This window comes from Pseudorasbora parva, chromosome 16, assembly GCF_024679245.1.
Source record: "Pseudorasbora parva isolate DD20220531a chromosome 16, ASM2467924v1, whole genome shotgun sequence".
NCBI lineage: Eukaryota > Metazoa > Chordata > Actinopteri > Cypriniformes > Gobionidae > Pseudorasbora > Pseudorasbora parva.
The window spans coordinates 44,529,498-44,547,987 of record NC_090187.1 but is presented as its reverse complement, the minus strand read 5'-3'; the positions used below and the strand labels follow the sequence as shown (position 1 = coordinate 44,547,987).

Here is an 18,490-nt window from a genome sequence, read left to right as displayed (position 1 = left end):
TGACACAGATGAGAAGAGATTGATGAATAAAGGGGTTATTTGTGTGTTTTTTTGCACTAAGGTATACTCATCTCTTCATCACATTTAGGCTGAACCACTGGAGTCACATGACTATGTCTTTACTTCCTTTCTGGCCCTTGAAAAAGTTCATTGCTGTCTATGGAGAGCTCTTGGATCATCAGAAATATCTTCATCTGCGTCTGAAGATGAAACAAGGTCTGACGGGTGTCCAACGACATGAGGGATTAATGACAGGATTGACATTTTTGGTTTAACTAACCCTTTAACGAAAGCGACAACAGGAAGTGATCAGGTGAAACGAAACTCGTTTGGTTTACTAGGAATCCTGGTCATCGCCTTTTTTTAACGTGTTATACGGCGTGCGGTACACAGATATATTCTAGTGAAACAAGAACTGCACTGCAAAAAAATGCTCTTCTTACTTAGTAATGTTGTCTTGTTTCCAGTCTAAATATCTAAAAATTCTTTAATCAAGATGCATTTACTATATAAGTAAAATGATATAAGAAAATTGTCCTTGTTTTCTTAAAAATAAAATCAAACTGAAGTGAGTTTTTGCTTAAAACAGGGAAAATGATCTGCCAATGGGGTGAGAAAAATAATCTTGTTTCTTGTTTTTTAAACATGATTATTTTTCTCACCCCATTGGCAGATAATTTTGCCTGTTTTAAGCAAAAACTCACTTCATTTTGATTTTTCTTTCCAGAAAACAAGCAAAAATATCTTATGTCGTTTCACTTGTCTAGTAAATGCATCTTGATTAAAGAATTTTCAGATATTTGGACTGGAAACAAGAAAAAAATACTAAATAAGAAGAGCATTTTTGCAGTGTACAAGCAGCACAATGACTAATACCACAAAATCATGATCGTCCAAGTCAAAACTTTCCTCAAACAGTCTCCATTGAGAACTGTACCAGGGAGTGATCTGATTGGTTAGGGGGCGTGTCAATCAAGCGGTGCTGGCCTATGAGAAGTCCGGCTGCAGTTCGTGCCAGAACGCCGTCTCCACCTGCGGCCGGCTGCACATCTCACTCCAGTGCTGGCTTCCCGCCTCAGAACCGGCACAGCCAATCAGAACGCGACCCAGAATGCAGCTTTTGGTGTATCGCCTTCTCTGTCAATCAATAATAGAGCCATGTCATTACGGTTTAGCTCCTAAAATCTGGAACAGTCTTCCTGGCATTGACACACTCTGTCCATTTAAATCAAGACTAAAAATTGTGAATAATCTTACGAATATCTATTGATGTAGTATGACTTAAGATCAAGCATCCCCTCCAGTTTCTGTTAAAGCCAATACGGTAGTAATGTAAACTGCAGTTCCTCCACTGGCCACTAGAGCGGCTCCAGAAGGAGCAGAATCTCATTGAGCCTCATGTTAAAATTCCCAACTTTACAGCAGAATAAAACATGTTTAGAGTCTGGGACAAATTGTGGTTTTGGTCTATACGGCTAATTTTACCCGTCATGACGACTGTGAGGGGGTCGTATATATTTTTTTATAACTCATTCGTTTACGTTATATAGAGCTTTAAAGTTCTGCATAATTAAGGGCGTGGCCACTTTGAGTGACAGGTGGATAGCCGTTTGTCTGCTGTCTGTTATTCTGCGTTCACACCGGACGCGAATGACGCGAGTGATTTACATGTTAAGTCAATGCAGACGTGAATTGGGATTCTGCGGCTCGATTCGAGCAAATGACGCGGCACAAATCACGCAAATACAGCATTTTGAACGTGTGGTTCGCGCAAATCGCTCAAGTTGAAAAATCTGAACTTTTGCGGACATTCCCATAGGATTCTAATTAACCGTTCTGAGCCTAAAGTAGAGACGAGCCGTCACCCTCTTGGTAACGGCCAAATAACAGAAAGTGGGCAAAGAGGCGGGACGTGGGCGGAGCTTAGGTGATGACTAATGCTGCAATCACACCAGACGCGAATGAATCGCACTATTCGTGTAAAGTTAGACGCGTGAACATTTTGAATCCATTCGCTTTATTCGAGTGTGACATTCACTACACAACAGAAGCAAATTTGCGTTATGGGAGGGGCTAAGCCACGGGATAAGCAAAGCTGGGATTTTACTCGAATTTACTGACTTTTCTCGTGGATATGATGTCAAGACTTCGTTATAGATATAGCTGTATGAGTTATAAACAGGCATCGATATCGTTTTGATTATTTTATAGTAATAAATAAACAATTTCGTTCAGTTAGAGAACAGACGCCATGAACTGAGCTCAGACTGCAGGAGTCAGATTACGGTCAGTGAGTGTGTTTATATGCACACCAGCAAGCTCATAACTCACAAATATCAGCTTATTGAAATAACCAGTTTTCCCCGTTTACATGCAAACCAGTAAACCGCGAACACCAGTAACCCGCGTTTACATGACTTTATTAATAAAGCGGTTATTTCCTTATAGTGACGTCAATAATAATAATGTCCGCAGTACTCCTAATGTTCCGTCAGTTGTGATGTTAATAAAGCGCGTCAGCGGGAGATTTACGGCTCATATTATTCTCTCATTCGTTATTCATTATTCTCTCATATTTGACTGAACCTCTTCTACTTCTGCTGACTGAGATGAGAACACATCTTTACGGTTTATGGCTCTTAAAGGAGTCTGCGTTTGGGATATATGTCCTTATTTCATGCTAAACGCTCGCTCTGTCTGGATGCGTTTAAATCTGCTGTAAGTGTGTGTTTTTGTCACCGATCACACATGAGCTCTTCAATAAGCCGACAGAAAGCAGGTTAATGCGTTTACATGCCGCGCGAAATAAGAGGCAAAAAACTCCCTGTGTCGATCGGTTTATGCTTACGCCGTTTATGAGCTTACTCCGGTAAAAGAAAACGGTTACCGCGGTCACATGACCGTGATCAATGTCGGCTTATGAACGTGTATGTAAACGCACCCAGTGCCCCTCACCTGCATGACCCTGAGCTCCAGCTGGAGTGGGAGGCGGCTGACCTCTCCGGCTGGAAGGTCGAACAGGAAGGGAGCGTTCCAAACCGCATTGGCTCCACTCGAGGCCTTCGTCTCTTTAGTGCTGATGACTTCACCATCCTGACGCAGGTTTATTACCACATAATGATCTGCACACACACACACACACAGCCCCTAAACCTACCCATCACAGGAAACATTCTGCATTTTTACTTTCTCATAAAAACTCCTCCTGTGTGATTTATAAGCCTTTTGTAAAGTGGGGCCATGGGTAATGTCCTCATATTTCACCCTCTCCTGTAATACCTGTGTCATACCCATGGCATTATACACATTTGTGTCCTCATATGTCACAAAAACATGCCCACACACACACACACACACACACACACCTGGAGTCCCAGGCATCCTGGTGAGTTTGGGCAGGTTCTCAGCTTTCCGCACCATCACCTTCATGCGCTGCGCCAGCGTCTGATACTGCAGGAGAACCAGGAGTCGCACCGGACCGACAGACCCCAGTGCATCATGGGAGCTCTGACTCTGAAAGCACACACACATCTGAACATGAGCATTCAAACACAGACACACACACACAGACTCAAAGCGCACACACACACGTCATTTCAGCCCTTCAGTAACACACAACGCCTTGTACGCAACGACTGTACATCCGACAATATAACACAATTAACAACAACAAACCCCAAACCATCACAATCATCCATCAGTTCATCCATCTTTCCATCCATCCATCATCCATCTTTCCATCCGTCTGTCCATCCATCCATCCTTCTGTCCATCCATCCGTCCATCCATCCATCCATCCATCCGTCCATCTGTCCATCCATCCATCTATCGTCCGTCCGTCCGTCCGTCCGTCCGTCCTTCCATCCATCTATCGTCCGTCCGTCCATCCATCCATCCATCTATCGTCCGTCCGTCCGTCCAGCCATCCATCCGTCCATCTATCCATCCATCCATCCATCATCTGTCCGTCCGTCCGTCCGTCCATCCATCATCCATCCATCCATCCTTCCGTCTATCAATCCATCCATCCATCCATCATCCATCTGTCCGTCCAAACATCCATCCATCCGTCCATCTATCGTCCGTCCGTCCATCCATCCATCCATCCATCTGTCCGTCCATCCATCTATCATCCGTCCGTCCATCCATCCATCCATCCATCTATCCATCCATCCGTCCATCCATCCGTCCATCCATCCATCCATCCGTCCATCCATCCATCCATCCATCCATCCATCCGTCCGTCCGTCCGTCCATCCATCCATCCATCCGTCCATCCATCCATTCATCCATCCATCCATCCGTCCGTCCGTCCGTCCATCCATCCATCCGTCCGTCTATCCATCCATCGTCATTTCAGCCCTTCAGTAACACACAACGCCTTGTACAAAACGACTGTACATCCGACAATATAACACAATTAACAACAACAAACCCCAAACCATCACAATCATCCATCAGTTCATCCATCCATCCATCCATCATCCATCTCTTCATCCGTCCGTACGTCCATCCATCCGCCCGTCCGTCCGTCTGTCCATCTATCCATCCATCCATCCATCTATCATCCGTCCGTCCGTCCATCCATCCATCTATCCATCCATCTGTCCGTCCATCCATCTATCATCCGTCCGTCCGTCCATCCATCCATTCATCCATCCTTCTGTCTATCCATCCATCCATCTGTCCATCCTTCCATCTATCCATCCATCCATCATCCATCTGTTCATTTGTCCGTCCATCCATCCGTCCATCCATCCGTCCGTCCGTCCATACGTCCATCCATCCGTCCGTCCGTCCATCCATCCATCCATCCATCCATCTATCCATCCATCCATCCGTCCGTCCATCCATCTATCATCCGTCCGTCCGCCCATCCATCCATCCATCTATCCGTCCATCCATCTATCCATCAATCATTCTAAATATTTATCCATCCATCCATCCATTCATCACTCTGAATGTCTATCCAGCCATCCATTCTTCTAGATATCTATCCATCCAATAATCTGAATATCCATCCATCCATCAATCATTCTGTATATCCATCCATCCATCCATCCATCCATCCATCCATCATTCTACATATCCATCCATCAATCATTCAATATATCCATCCATCCATCCATCCATCCATATATCCATCCATCCATCCATCCATCCATCCATCCATCCATCCAAATATCCATCCATCCTTCTAAATATTCATCCATCCAGTTATCTGGTCACTCCATCACACTCCTCCTCTAATACCTTCCTCATCCTCCTCTTCGCAGGAGTGAGCTGACAGCTGAATGTGGCGCTGGAATCGGGTTCCCACTGGATCTCTGCACACACCAGCTCCAGGTCTCCCACAGCCGTCTCCCTGAGGCCGGAGAAATCCCTTCTGGAGACGCTCAGTCTGAGGACGCAGACCTGGAGCTCCTCCGCCGATCTCACCTGGAGCTGGATCACCTGTGCAGGTGCGTCTGGACCGAGGCTGTGAGTCAGGCCGAGCGGGAGCAGATGGGCCCGGATTGTGGCTCCACTCAGCTTCCTAGAGCCCCGATAGAGACCCAAAACGGTGATGGTGAGTTTGCTCTCTGACGGAGAGAAAAATAACGTGAAGTGAAGGGACTTGCAGCCGTAATGTCGGACGCTTTCCAAAAGTTTATCATTGCGCTTTTGCGAGGCTTTTTTTAGGCTGAGTTTAGGAATGGACGGGAGCGAGGATCGAACACGAACGGCTGGCTTTGTGGGTTTCGATGAAACGACGGGAGAACTGAGTCTCCGCAGACTGAAGCGAGGCCGAGAAAAGCTGGACAAATCGTCTTCTGATGGCGTTAAGCTTCTGTTGATGGAGGGATAATCTAGCACATCTCCATCCAGCTCCTCATACTGCTGTTTGATTGGCTTGGTGTTGATGGAAGGGGAGGGGCTTAGAGTCAGCATCACATGACCTGAAGGTAGAGGAGGTAAGGATAGCCCCGCCTCCTTGTCCGTGGGGCGGGACTTCTGATGCCAGATTATGCAGCCAATCACGAAGCAGAAGCAGAGAACGGCTAAGCCAACAGCCAATAAGATCTGGAGATGCACTAGTGAAGTAAACAAACACACATAATCAATATAGAGTCGCAAGCCTTGAAATAAACATTTTGAAGTAGAACATTTTCACTCCATTTTCTTGAAAGACGTACTGCCGTATTCTCTGATAAATCATTTATTATAGCGAGGGCTGGTGATGGATAAACCGCAGCATGATTTTACAATAATTCAAATGACTCACCATGATATAAGACTTTGGTTGTGCCAGAGCAGTAATAAATATTCAGCTGTACTGCAAACACACACAGAATCACACACTCTCTCACACATACATAAACACACACATTCTCTTTCTCTCTCGCACACACTCACACACATATAAACACACACACACACACACACACACACACACACACACACACACACACACACACACACACTTACTCTCTCACACACACACACACACTCTCTCTCTCTCTCTCTCTCTCTCTCTCACACTCTAACAGAGAATCTCACACACACACACAGACTCTCTCACACTCACACACTCTCTCACACACACAAACTCACACACTCTCTCACACACACTTGCTTTCTCTCTCTCTCTCTCCCACACACACACACACTCACACATACAATTTCCTTCTCTCTCGCACACACTCACACACATATAAACACACACACACACTCACTCCCTCTCACACACACACACACACACTCACTCTCTCACACATACATAAACATACACATTCTCTTTCTCTCGCACACACACTCACACACATATAAACACACACACACACACACACACACACACTCACTCACTCACTCGCTCTCTCTCTCACACACACACACACACTTTCTCTCACACACAAACTCACACACTCTCTCTCACACACACACTTGCTTTCTCTCTCTCTCTCTCTCTCACACACACTCTCTCTCTCACACACACACTCTCTCTCTCGCACACACTCACACACATAAACACGCGCGCTCGCGCTCTCTCTCTCTCTCTCTCTCTCTCTCTTTTTATTAAGTTATTCCTCACTGTAAAAACTCTCTGAGACTATTTGCAAACACACTCTCTCTCTCTCTCTCACACACACACACACACACACGTCTCCTCTCTGTAACTCATCTCTCCTGATGTCATTGCAGAAGAAACGACCCGGCGTTCATGATCAGAAACGGCTCATGATGATGATCATAACTCAACGCACCTCATCAGAGACACCTCTGGCTCCTCTACAACTGTTTGTTGTTATCACATACTTAATAAAAACTCCAATGTGCATAATAAAACCAATTCAATAATTTCCAAACATCTTACAGACATTAAATAATTGCTTATGGTCCTGCTGTAGAATAATAGAATAAAAACGCATGTGTGACATGAATAACAATCATTAAAACACAGACGAGGCACAAAATGATGATAATGCTCTTACCTTCGAGTTCCTGCATCTTCCCAACGCTGCTCACATCTGACTAACTGCAGTCATGCTGACCACTGAGTGCTCTCTCTCTCACACACACACACACACACACACACACACACACACACACACACACACACACACACACACACACACACACACACACTAAACTCAAGCTCACTGCCTCACGAGTCTCTTCGCCTCCACAGCCACGAGCAGACGCTATAAATGAGCCAAACAGGCACACACACCTCAGAATTCAATTCAGTCTAGTGATGATTTAGTGTGATGCTGATGATGATTTAGTGTGATGCTGATGATGATTTAGTGTGATGCTGATGATGGTGATGATTTAGTGTGATGCTGATGATGATTTAGTGTGATGCTGATGATGATTTAGTGTGATGCTGATGATGGTGATGATTTAGTGTGATGCTGATGATGGTGATGATTTAGTGTGATGCTGATGATGGTGATGATTTAGTGTGATGCTGATTTAGTGTGATGCTGATGATGGTGATGATTTAGTGTGATGCTGATGATGATTTAGTGTGATGCTGATGATGGTGATGATTTAGTGTGATGCTGATGATGGTGATGATTTAGTGTGATGCTGATGATGGTGATGATTTAGTGTGATGTTGATGATGGTGATGATTTAGTGTGATGTTGATGATGGTGATGATTTAGTGTGATGCTGATGATTTAGTGTGATGCTGATGATGATTTAGTGTGATGCTGATGATGGTGATGATTTAGTGTGATGCTGATGATGATTTAGTGTGATGCTGATGATGGTGATGATTTAGTGTGATGCTGATGATGGTGATGATTTAGTGTGATGCTGATGATGGCGATGATTTAGTGTGATGCTGATGATGGTGATGATTTAGTGTGATGCTGATTTAGTGTGATGCTGATGATGGTGATGATTTAGTGTGATGCTGATGATTATTTAGTGTGATGCTGATGATGGTGATGATTTAGTGTGATGCTGATGATGGTGATGATTTAGTGTGATGCTGATGATGGTGATGATTTAGTGTGATGCTGATGATGGCGATGATTTAGTGTGATGCTGATGATGGTGATGATTTAGTGTGATGCTGATTTAGTGTGATGCTGATGATGGTGATGATTTAGTGTGATGCTGATGATGATTTAGTGTGATGCTGATGATGGTGATGATTTAGTGTGATGTTGATGATGGTGATGATTTAGTGTGATGCTGATGATGGTGATGATTTAGTGTGATGCTGGTGATGATTTAATGTGATGCTGAAGATGGTGATGATTTAGTGTGATGCTGATGATGGTGATGATTTAGTGTGATGCTGATGATGGTGATGATTTAGTGTGATGCTGATGATGATTTAGTGTGATGCTGATGCTGATGATGATTTAGTGTGATGCTGATGATGGTGATGATTTAGTGTGATGCTGATGATGATTTAGTGTGATGCTGATGATGATTTAGTGTGATGCTGATGATGGTGATGATTTAGTGTGATGCTGATGATGGTGATGATTTAGTGTGATGCTGATGATGGTGATGATTTAGTGTGATGCTGATTTAGTGTGATGCTGATGATGGTGATGATTTTGTTTGATGCTGATGATGATTTAGTGTGATGCTGATGATGGTGATGATTTAGTGTGATGCTGATAATGGTGATGATTTAGTGTGATGCTGATGATGGTGATGATTTAGTGTGATGTTGATGATGGTGATGATTTAGTGTGATGCTGATGATGGTGATGATTTAGTGTGATGCTGATGATGATTTAGTGTGATGCTGATGATGGTGATGATTTAGTGTGATGCTGATGATGATTTAGTGTGATGCTGATGATGGTGATGATTTAGTGTGATGCTGATGATGGTGATGATTTAGTGTGATGCTGATGATGGCGATGATTTAGTGTGATGCTGATGATGGTGATGATTTAGTGTGATGCTGATTTAGTGTGATGCTGATGATGGTGATGATTTAGTGTGATGCTGATGATTATTTAGTGTGATGCTGATGATGGTGATGATTTAGTGTGATGTTGATGATGGTGATGATTTAGTGTGATGCTGATGATGGTGATGATTTAGTGTGATGCTGGTGATGATTTAATGTGATGCTGAAGATGGTGATGATTTAGTGTGATGCTGATGATGGTGATGATTTAGTGTGATGCTGATGATGGTGATGATTTAGTGTGATGCTGATGATGATTTACTGTGATGCTGATGATTTAGTGTGATGCTGATGATGGTGATGTTGATGATTTAGTGTGATGCTGATGATTTAGTGTGATGCTGATGATGATGGTGATGATGATGATGATGATGCTGATGATGGTGATGCTGATGGTGATGGTGATGGTGATGATGGTGGTGTGGATAATGGTGATGATGATGGTGGTGTGGATAATGGTGATGATGATGGTGATGATGTGGATAATGGTGATGATGAAGATGATGATGATGATGATGGTGATGTGGATAATGATGATGGTGATGATGATGGTGATGTGGATAATGGTGATGATGATGGTGATGATGTGGATAATGGTAATGAGGATGATGATGGCGATGTGGATAATGGTGATGTGGATAATGGTGATGATGATGAGGATGGTGATGATGATGGTGATGATGGTGATGATGTGGATAATGGTGATGTGGATAATGGTGATGTGGATGATGATGGTGGTGATGATGATAGTGATGATGATGGTGGTGATGAGGATGGTGATGTGGATAATGGTGATGATGATGGTGGTGTGGATAATGGTGATGATGATGGTGGTGTGGATAATGGTGATGATGATGGTGATGATGATGATGATGATGGTGTGGATAATGGTGATGATGATGGTGGTGTGGATAATGGTGATGATGATGGTGATGATGTGGATAATGGTGATGATGAAGATGATGATGATGATGTGGATAATGATGATGGTGATGTGGATAGTGGTGATGATGATGGTGATGATGAGGATGATGATGGTGATGATGTGGATAATGGTAATGAGGATGATGATGGTGATGTGGATAATGGTGATGATGATGATGATGATGGTGATGATGATGGTGATGATGTGGATAATGGTGATGTGGATAATGGTGATGAGGATGATGATGGTGGTGATGATGATAGTGATGATGATGGTGGTGATGAGGATGGTGATGTGGATAATGGTGATGATGATGGTGATGAGGATGGTGGTGATGATGATGATGGTGATGATGATGATAATGGTGTGATGGTGATGATGATGGTGATGATGTGGATAATGGTGATGATGATAATGGTGATGATGATGAGGACAATGGTGATGATGATGATGTGGATAATGGTGATGATGATGATAATGATGAGGATAATGGTGATGATGATAATGGTGATGATGATGAGGATAATGGTGATGATGATAATGGTGATGATGATGATAATGATGAGGATAATGGTGATGATGATAATGGTGATGATGATGAGGATAATGGTGATGCTGATGATGTGGATAATGGTGATGATGATGATGGTGATAATAATGGTGATGATTATGATGGTGATAATGATGGTGATGATGATGGTGATGATGTGGATAATGATGATTATGATGGTGATGATGTGGATAATGGTGATGATGATAATGATGTGGATAATGGTGATGATGATAATGGTGATGATGATAATGATGTGGATAATGGTGATGGTGATTATGATGGTGATGATGATAATGATGTGGATAATGGTGATGATGATAATGGTGATGATGATGATGTGGATAATGGTGATGATTATGATGGTGATAATGATGGTGATAATGATGGTGATAATGATGGTGATGATGTGGATAATGGTGATGATGATGGTGATGATGTGGATAATGGTGATGAGGATGGTGATGTGGAAAATGGTGATGATGATGTGGATAATGATGATGATGGTGATTATGATGGTGATGGTGTGGATAATTGTGATGACGATGGTGTGGATAATGGTGAATGATGATGATGATTATGATGGTGTGGATAATTGTGATGATGATGATGATGGTGTGGATAATGGTGATAATGATGTTGATTATGATGGTGATGGATAATGGTGGTGGTGATTATGATGGTGATGGTGTGGATAATGGTGATGATGATGATGGTGATGATGATGGCTCTCTAGCCAATGCAGAGAGATGAATAGTGGTGTGACATGAGCCCTTTTGGGCTCATTGAATACAAGACGTGCCGCAGCATTCTGGATCATTTGCAGCGGTTTGAAATTAAAAATGACTTTAAAGATCTCACTTAACTGACCAGCACAATACTTGAGGACTTGACCACTGATGTTATAAGGGCCAGGACTTTTCCTAACATTAGTTTGTTTAAATAATGATTTGACCTTAAATAGATCAATATCAAAAATACAATCACTAACCAAATTATCACACGTGACTGTTTTTTTCAGTAAAATCACTGTTAGAAAATCTCATGTAAAAACTGTTTAATTCATTTGCTAGCTGCTCATCAGACTCAAAACCATTTAATGACACAGTAGCAGTACTGGTGCCTTTGTGTAGGCCTGTCATTAGCTTCATTCCATTCCACACAGATCTGAGATCAGACTCACTGAATTTAGACTCAATTTTTCTTTTATAATGGAGTTTAGCCTTTACTACTTCATCACGCACCACCTTCCTAATTGCAGCATTTGCACTTTTGTCACCACTATTAAAAACAGTCCTCTTTTCTCTTAACAGATGTTTCAGTTCTTTAGAACAACTGTCTTAGTTGGGATCACACTGTCCACACATCATACAGTGTGTGTATGATGATGATAGGAAGAGACAACTCAACCTAGTGAAGTAATGAATCTAAAAAAAAGTTGAGATTATTAATAGAAGGGGCAGATGTGTGTCATTTCCACATAAGATATTGTGTAAAATGTAATAAATCTCTCCTATCCCATGGTGGTAAATCTGCCTATTTTAAATGGCTGAAGATGGTCTCTAAAACCCTTTAACTTATCAGAGTCATGTCCATGATTCTGTGTTACAGCGAGTTTCATTCTAGCATGAGTCTGTCTCTCTCTCTCTCTCTCGTTAGAGTAATTGTGAGGATGACGGATGAGTCCTGGCTGCTTTATCTGCTCACAGAAAAATACACCAAACATCTCCATCAGGCCAAAGTTAATGCCGGGAAACACAACGCCAGCGTTTAAAAAGCTGCATTTTTAACCCAATGTTTACTTTCATCCTGTGATGCATTTCTGAGGTTAATATGATTGTATCCAACAGTTTGATTTCATAATCAATAAAAAACAGATTACATTATTATAATGTAATAATGTCTAAACAGAGAGAGATATCTGTGACAGTTGTTCTGTCTCCCTCAGATATATATATATAGTAATACAATTAAAAGTACTTAATATATAATAATTAATGTATAGCATGTGCAAACATTAAAATAAAAAACAAAAAAGTAACATTGATGTATGATAATTAACATGAATATTAACATAAATGCATAAATAATGTATAATTATTCATATAATATATAAAAGCAAAAAGTAATGATATTAATAGTAATAAATAATGTATAATAAGTAATAGGCTATATTATATGTAATAATATATTAAAATAAAAGTTATAACAATAAAAGAAATTACGTATAATAATTAATGTATAGCATATGCAAACATTAAAATTAAAATGAGTCATGTTTATTAAAAAAAAACATTAAATTGTATTATGTGTCCTAATAAGATGGGAAATAGCAATATATATATATTTTTTTTATGTTGTTTATGGTCTTACCCTTTTTATGGACAAATGCAAAATTACAGAGTCTTTAACTCCGTTTTGACCGCTTCCAGCACCCACACCGTAAGAGCACGAGTGGGATTAGACAAGCAAAAAAATACAAAATAAACACAAATTACAGCTGACTTGACGGCTCTGGGTTGACCGCAGTGGTGACCACGTGTGGGGTAGTAACAGTCTATGGTAACAGTAACTAGGGGGCGGGTCTTTCCGAAAGGCCCTTTCACACTGGACGCGATTTTGACGTACGAATAATTCGCGCGATGGTTTTTTTCTTCTTCCGATCAGCTGTGTGTATAATGAGCGCTTCCACACCGAACGCGAATGTGCTGAGGCGAACAAACGACATTTATTTTTTTCGTTTCGATGTCGATTTTTTTTTTTACTCTAGCGGCGACAAAAACGGCTTCAACCAATCACATACAAGGAAACAAAGGTGACGAAATGTCCAGTTGATGTCACGAGCTATTCAATCAACTTTAACCTTTGCCAGGCATGACATTTCTCATGGGATTACAGCTGTGTTTGCCCAATGTATGCTACAGACAGCAATAACTTAACCTTTTATAAATAGTAATTTTTTTCTAAACATTGTGTCCGCGATTATGGAAAGTGAACGTGTTTCCATCAGTAGGCTACGTCTGTGGCGCTTAAATGTTTACATTGTGACTCGACTGGAAACATCTGCTCGGATCGATTGATTCCCTGAAGTGCGCGGTTTGTCTCGTCAGATGCGCTGCCGTCTCTGGAGGAGATCCTCAAATTGTCCCACAGACTTTCGAAAGTAAGTGCAGAACCGGCCATGATAAAGTTTGAGCTCCTGTACAAGATTAGCATCCTCCCCTTCAGACTCTGTTCTTTAAGACTGGCTGCACCCAAAACCTTCCTCTCGGCCCTTTAAATAAAATGAAAAGCTCGTCTTCACTGAATGATGAAGTGTCGGTGTTTTCTCAGCTGTCGCCGCGAATGTTTGGGAATATTGGAGCTCTGAAACGTCGCAAATTCGTGTCGCGGCTGATGTGAATGGTTTTGACGCGAAATATTCGCTTATTCGTTACGCGTCCGGTGAGAAATGAAGAGGAGGACTCAATGTGACAGTATTTATTACAACTGAGTGTTTACTTATAGTTATCTCGATAATTAATACGCAAAACTACAGCATCCCTCTATAATAAGTGGTATAATAAAATTTAGTCATTAATAATCATGACTAAATATGGACTGAACCCGCCCCTCATTTCCGGTTAACCGTGAGGAAGTTTGACGCTTTAAAGCGCTGAGCACGAGCTGAGCTGCGTCTGTCAAACTCGTGTTAAGATGGGCTGGATGTGTGTGTGTGTGCTCTTTATATATATTAATAGTGTTTGTTTAACAAAGGTGCGTTATGATCCTCGAGTGACGGTGAAAAATGAAGGTAAGCGAACTTTTGCTTCTTTAAATCATTGATCTGTGAAGAAAAGACTAACCCCTGTCTGCTGGTACATTATTATACAATATAATGTTCATTAATGTTATGATATTAATACTATAATATCACTATATACAAATACTACAATATTAAATTATTTGTATACAATTAATTAAGGCTTTTTTTAAGTAGAATTATTTAATTTAAAGTATTTAAAGTACATAATTAAAGTATTTAATGATATACGAGTGAGTATGTAATATAGTCCATACTTCTCTCTAGAGTTAATTTATCAGATAAACTCTTTAATATCTTTCCTGAGGTAAATATAAAGTTGTTCCCGAGATGTTTTGATGTCTTTCCATGGTTGAATTGTTTTGTATTTTTTAACATTCCTTTTGATAATCATTAATTTTTATTTGATGGTGTAATTTATGGAGGACCAAATTACTTAAAATGAAATAATTCAATAAATAATGAATTCAATAAAACAACAATTAAATGTAACAGTTCATTCTGAAATAATTAAATAATGTATTTATTAATTTAATAATTAGATAATTCATTTAATTAAATATTAATTAGATAATTAATTAATTAAATAAATGTGTCTATTTTTAAAATTACATGAAATTGTTTAATATATTTCACACTTACCTCCTCACACACGCAATGTTTAAAAATCAATTTTCTCATTATTTAATGCGCTTTTTCAAAAAGACGTTTTTCATAATAATATGCTGCATTTACGCCTATCTGACGAATCATGCATTTCATGAATTTCCATTAAACAATTTCATGTAATTTTACCAAATAAATAGATACATTTATTTAAATATTTAATTATTTAATTAATTATTTAATTTAAATATTTCAGAATAAACTTTTACATTTAATTGTTCTTTTATTGAATTCATTATTTATTGAATCATTTCATTTTGAGTAATTTGGTCCTCCATAGTAATTAGCAGTGGAGCAACTTTTAAAAAGTGTGTGAGACAGGTGTGTGTGTGGAGTCCAGACATGTCAAAATGTATTGAGCTAAAACTTGTGTTTAATGTGATAATTTCATCCTGTTACATGTCATATTATTCAATATATCTCGAGAGTATTTACACGAGTGAATAAACACGTAGATCCTGTGGTACGCTGTGTGTACGCCTGTGGGAATTTATAATAAAGAGGAAGAGATGATCGGTTCACGGGCCAGTGGAATTAATATGGACGCTTGTGTCCGCCAAAACCAATTAAAAAACAATAATTGCGACTAATCGGTGTATCATTCGTTCAATCATTTTTTGATTTAATATTAAAAATGAGAAAACAGTTTGTTTTACTATTTTCTATTCTATTATTCTATTCTATTACTTCTAAAGTCCTGCGCTAATATTGAATATTAAAACTGTTTATTCATTTTTCCACCTCTGAACGAAAAACCACTCTTTTAAAAAAATTCTCCTTTCAATATTAAATCAAAAAATGACTGAATGAATGATTCACGGATTGCGACTTTCTCACACAATTAAATTCGTAAAATTGTGTTACAAAGTCAGAATTGTGTGATACACTGATTTAACATTATTAGCACTGACAGGAATAACACTGATGATCTCTTCATCACGGCTCCTGTTAGTGGGTGGGATATATTAGGCAGCAAGTGAACATTTAGTCCTCAGAGTTGATGTGTGTGAAGCAGGAGAAATGGGCAAGCGTAAGGATTTGAGCGAGTTTGGCCAGATTGTGACGGCTAGACGACTGGGTCAGAGCATCTCCAAAACTGCAGCTCTTGTGGGCTGTTCCCGGTCTGCAGTGGTCAGTATCTATCAAAAGTGCTCCAAGGAAGGACCAGTGGAGAACCGGCCACAGGGTCATGGGCGGCCAAGGCTCATTGATGACCGTGGGGAGCGAAGGCTGGCCCGTGGGGTCCGGTCAAACAGACGAGCTACTGGAGCTCAAACTGCTCCAGAAGTTTACCTGGGGAACACATGGCCCCAGGATGCACTATGGGAAGAAGGCGAGCCGGCGGAGGCAGTGTGATGCTTTGGCCAATGTTCTGCTGGGAAACCTTGGGTCCTCCATCCATGTGGATGTTACTTTGACACGCTCCACCTACCTAAGCATTGCTGAGACCATGTTCAGCCTTTGATGGAAACGGTATTCTGGTGGCTGTGGCTCTTCCAGCAGGATAATGCTCCTGACACAAAGCACAAATGCTTCAGGAATGGTTTGAGGAGCACAACAACCAGTTTGAGGCGTCGACTCGGCCTCCAGATTCCCCAGATCTCAATCCAATCGAGCATCTGTGGGATGTGCTTACAGGACTTAAAGGATCTGCTGCTGGCCAGAACACACCTTCAGGGGTCTAGTGGAGTCCATGCCTCGACGGGTCAGCAAAAGGAGGACCAACACAATATTAGGGCTCATAATGTGCGAGTTAAGTTTAAATTTTAAGGTAAAAAGTTGCAATTACTGTTTTGGAAACAAGCAGTATTTAATTTTTGAGTAAAACACCGAATTTGACCACTGACGGTGTTTCCTAGCCTAGAAATCTAGACGCACCCTAGTCACAGCAAATCTAATCTGCCGCGAGTGTCGTCTAGCAACTCTCAACACCCTTCTGAGCTGTAATCGCCAAACTCTGGTCCGGCCAATCACGAGTCGGTGGGCGGGGCTTATCATAATGACGGCCGAGTTGCGCTTGCGTGCTTCTAGTAAACACAGAAGCTGGCGAACGGCGGTCTTTCGAATCAGCTTGGACCGCGACTCTGAAGTTAAAGGGTTAGTTCATCCAAAAATTTAAATTATTTCATGAATTACTCGCACTCATGTGGTTGGACACCCGTCAGACCTTCGCTCATCAAGACCCATAAAGGCCCTAAACACATCGACACACAGCCCATCTCACTACAGCGGCTGGACGATCATTTTACAACGCCACGAGAATAGTTATTGTGCGCAAAAATCAAAATAACGACTTTATCCGGCGAGTTATTGTCTTCCGTGTCGGTCTCGCTCCTCCTCTTCTGGTCATGAACGGCGGATCTCCGTCATATTCTCACGCATGCGTTGAGTTCACGGCAATAACTCTGCGGATAAAATCGTTATTTCGATTTTTGCGCACAATAACTATTCTCGCCGCATTGTAAAGTGATTGTCCAGCCGCTGTAGTGAGATGGGCTGTGTGTCGATGTGTTTAGGGCCTTTATGGGTCTTGTGAGTGGGAATGGACTGAATGCCAATGGAGGCCTATCTGAAGCCTTTCTCAGCTTTACACTAAAATATCTTCATCTGTGTTCTGAAGATGAACGAAGGTCTGACGGGTGTCCAACCACATGAGGGAGAGGAGTTAATGACATAATGTTCATTTTTGGGTGAATTAACCCTTTAAGCTCTGGTTGGTTGTAGCGCTATCCTATCGTGTGCAGAGGGAGTTTGACACAAATCCGCCCGTCGGATTGAGCCGTCAATGGTGAGCTTCCAGACCAAACATCTTGATGTGGCAGGAAGTGTTTACTGCTCGGTCTTGTCTGTCGGTGTGTGTCCTCCGCAATGTTTAAAGTGCTAATCTAATCTTTAACATAGTCAAATATTTAATTTGTCTAAGCCTCACTTCATCTTCACATGTATTCTCATGTGGTTATTACTACCCACAAACCAAATTTCCGTTGTGCATTTCCTGAATTAAAACGCTGTCACAAGTTCTTCATCACCAACACATTTCAGTGGAACGACCACATTTGGCTAATCATGCTTTTGGAAAACGCCTCTCGTGTCTTCTGCATGTTGTAATGCACACTTTAG

General features: G+C 41.2%; 2 protein-coding genes across 8 annotated transcripts in view; one reads left to right on the top strand and one right to left on the bottom strand.

The window, feature by feature from the left end:
* Positions 1-813: 813 nt before the first annotated feature.
* LOC137043098 (synaptotagmin-11-like) overlaps positions 814-18,490 on the bottom strand; it is a 69,815-nt gene continuing 52,138 nt past the window's right edge. The window contains exons 1-5 of one of the 2 annotated variants that reach the window (XM_067419209.1): positions 7,473-7,552; positions 5,254-6,074; positions 3,366-3,513; positions 2,956-3,122; positions 814-1,137 (exon numbers count right to left, since the gene is read on the bottom strand). In XM_067419209.1, the coding sequence (XP_067275310.1) occupies positions 988-1,137; positions 2,956-3,122; positions 3,366-3,513; positions 5,254-6,074; positions 7,473-7,488 (1,302 nt within the window). In that variant the 5' untranslated portion in view covers positions 7,489-7,552 and the 3' untranslated portion in view covers positions 814-987. Of the gene's footprint in view, positions 1,138-2,955; positions 3,123-3,365; positions 3,514-5,253; positions 6,075-7,472; positions 7,553-18,490 lie in introns of those variants that run through there. The other variant, XM_067419210.1, reaches the window with a different exon arrangement.
* LOC137043092 (semaphorin-7A) overlaps positions 14,521-18,490 on the top strand; it is a 49,063-nt gene continuing 45,093 nt past the window's right edge. For 2 of the 6 annotated variants that reach the window (XM_067419196.1, XM_067419195.1), the window contains exon 1: positions 14,529-14,695. In XM_067419196.1, coding sequence (XP_067275297.1) covers positions 14,599-14,695 — 97 coding nt within the window. In that variant the 5' untranslated portion in view covers positions 14,529-14,598. Of the gene's footprint in view, positions 14,696-18,490 lie in introns of all 6 variants that reach the window. The other 4 variants (XM_067419194.1, XM_067419193.1, XM_067419192.1 and 1 more) reach the window with 4 other exon arrangements.